This window comes from Eimeria necatrix, genomic scaffold, assembly GCF_000499385.1.
Source record: "Eimeria necatrix Houghton genomic scaffold, Enh_scaff1893, whole genome shotgun sequence".
NCBI lineage: Eukaryota > Apicomplexa > Conoidasida > Eucoccidiorida > Eimeriidae > Eimeria > Eimeria necatrix.
In genome coordinates, this window is record NW_013655084.1 from 1 (window position 1) to 2,174 (window position 2,174).

A 2,174-nucleotide genomic window follows, 5' to 3' on the forward strand; every position below is an offset into this window, starting at 1 on the left:
ACGGCTCGATTCTTGTGATGGTCGACTCCCTCAGCAAGATGGCCCATTTCGTTCCTGCAGACACGTCATTCACAGCAGCATACACCGTGAAGCTTCTCGCAGACCGCCTTATCCGCCATCACGGCTTTCCAGAGGTGCTCATATCGGACCGAGATCCCCGCTTCTCTTGGGACCTGTGGCAACGGCTCTGTAGCTATTTTAACATCAAACGGTGGATGTCCTCGTCCTACCATCCCCAAAGCGACGGTCAAACTGAAAGGGTTAACTGCGCACTGGATTAGATGCTTTGTACCTACATCCAATCTGACGAACGCGAGTGGGAGCGCTTGCTTCCGGGGTAAGGACTTGCCTACAACATGGCAAGCCATTCATCCACCGAGCTCTCTCCCTTCGAAGTCATGATCTGCGAGAACCCGCTGACTGCTGCGACTCTTGATATCCTAGGCACGTTAGCCCCTACGTTCACTTCTCCGATGACTAAGCTTTTCCGGCAGCTCTGCGACAGAGCAGAGAGCCACATCCTGAAGGCGAAATGGCAGCAGATATACTGCGCAGACACAAAGCGCCGAGCCGTGGAGTATGCAGTGGGCAAAAAGGTTTGGCTCAGTAGCGAGCACCTACAAGCTTCGACCAGCTGCGCTAAGCTCGAGCCCCGTTACCGAGGGCACTTTGAAATCATTGAACGTATACGGACCGTCGCTTACCGCCTCGCTTTGCCTCGTACTTATGCATGCCACAACGTTTCCCATGCTTCGAAGTTAGTTCCCCGTCGCCCCCGCCCTCCAGACTTGGTTCCTCAGAAAGCCGATACCGCCTGGCCCCCTATACGCGATGCAGCAGTCAGTCCAACAGAGGAGTATGAGGTCGATTATATTATGGACAAGCGCGGCTCAGGAGCCGACGCCCAGCTCCTCGTCAAGTAGCGCTGTACTCACTTGGGAGCCCGCTCACCACCTAAAAGGGTGTCGGGCTCTGTTTCGTGCTTGGCAACGCGGCCAGCGAAAGCGTCTTCAGGCTCGAAACTATCTTGCTCCTTCCGAAACGTAGCGGTTTGGCTCCGTCAGCTTCTGCGGCCCGCAGTGCGGGCAGCCTTTCATGACGAGGGGGAAGGGAGCGCTGCGCACCGCATGTGCTTATGACATTAGCATCAGAAGGGAGCAGAGACCGGAAAAGCAGAAATCATGTGTTCGGGGTAAGCTGGCTCAGTCCGGCAAGGAAGGAATTTGTAGTGCGCAGTCACTACAATAGGGCTTGCTGGTGACCTTCAGATGATAGCTAGCTGGTGACCTATACGAGGTTAAGAGGTGAAGAAGCTTATCGAGCGCGGAAATGTCTTACTAGTAAAATAGAAAAGCAATTTTTCAGCAAAATAACGTGTATAAACTAGGCATGCCTACGAATATCCGAAGACTGGGGCTGGCGACAACGCTGGCGCCGGTGCGGGTCACCTTCCTACCGGGCAAAAAAAGCAAGAACCCTGAGGAGCGACTTTTATGAAATTTGGTTTTCAGAACTCAGAACAGATGAACATTTTTAATAATTTGGTGTTCGTTTCATGACTGATGCGTCGATGGTAGAGAGAATTTCAGAGAGTGCGTAAGTCGTGGGCCAGGTAGCATCGTAGTCGCTGCAGAGATCGCGGTGTACTAGAGAACCAGCGCCATTGTAGTCCACAGCACCTTCAGCTGCGACTACGCTCCTACCTGGCCCAAAAATAGGTCGCCCTATAAAAATTCTTCTACCTTTGACGCATCTCTTATGAAGCAAAACCAAAATATCAGTAATAGCAGTCATCTTCCCAAGTTCTGAAATCGATTTTCCTTGGAAGCTCCCCACTCAGGGTTCTTGCTTCCTTGGCGGCCCTGTGGGTTGGTGGCCCGCACCGGTGCGGGCGTTTTCGCCAGCCTGAATCTTAGGATATTCACAGACATATCTACTTTACATATGCTATTTTGCAGATAAGGAATGGCTTGCTGACGCTTGATAACTCGAGTACGCTATTTGCCGAGCGTCAATACACGGAGCTCACGTGGTGCGCAGCCATGGCCTAGTTTGTATTGATATGTTGGAGTGTAGCTTTCTTGTGTGTTCGGTGCGAGATGTTCTGTTTTTATGTAGCTCTACAGAAAGCGCTGAGAAAATAACGGCTCACCGTTTTCGGGAGGCGGGCATTT

General features: G+C 52.0%; 1 protein-coding gene across 1 annotated transcript; it reads left to right on the plus strand.

The window, feature by feature from the left end:
* Nucleotides 1-356: 356 nt before the first annotated feature.
* On the plus strand, nucleotides 357-923 carry ENH_00024250 (Retrotransposable element Tf2 155 kDa protein type 2, related; the record flags this gene model as incomplete). Its single annotated transcript, XM_013584652.1, has 1 exon — nucleotides 357-923. One exon carries the CDS (start codon nucleotides 357-359, stop codon nucleotides 921-923), a length of 567 nt encoding a protein of 188 aa, XP_013440106.1.
* Between the last annotated feature and the right edge of the window lie 1,251 nt (nucleotides 924-2,174).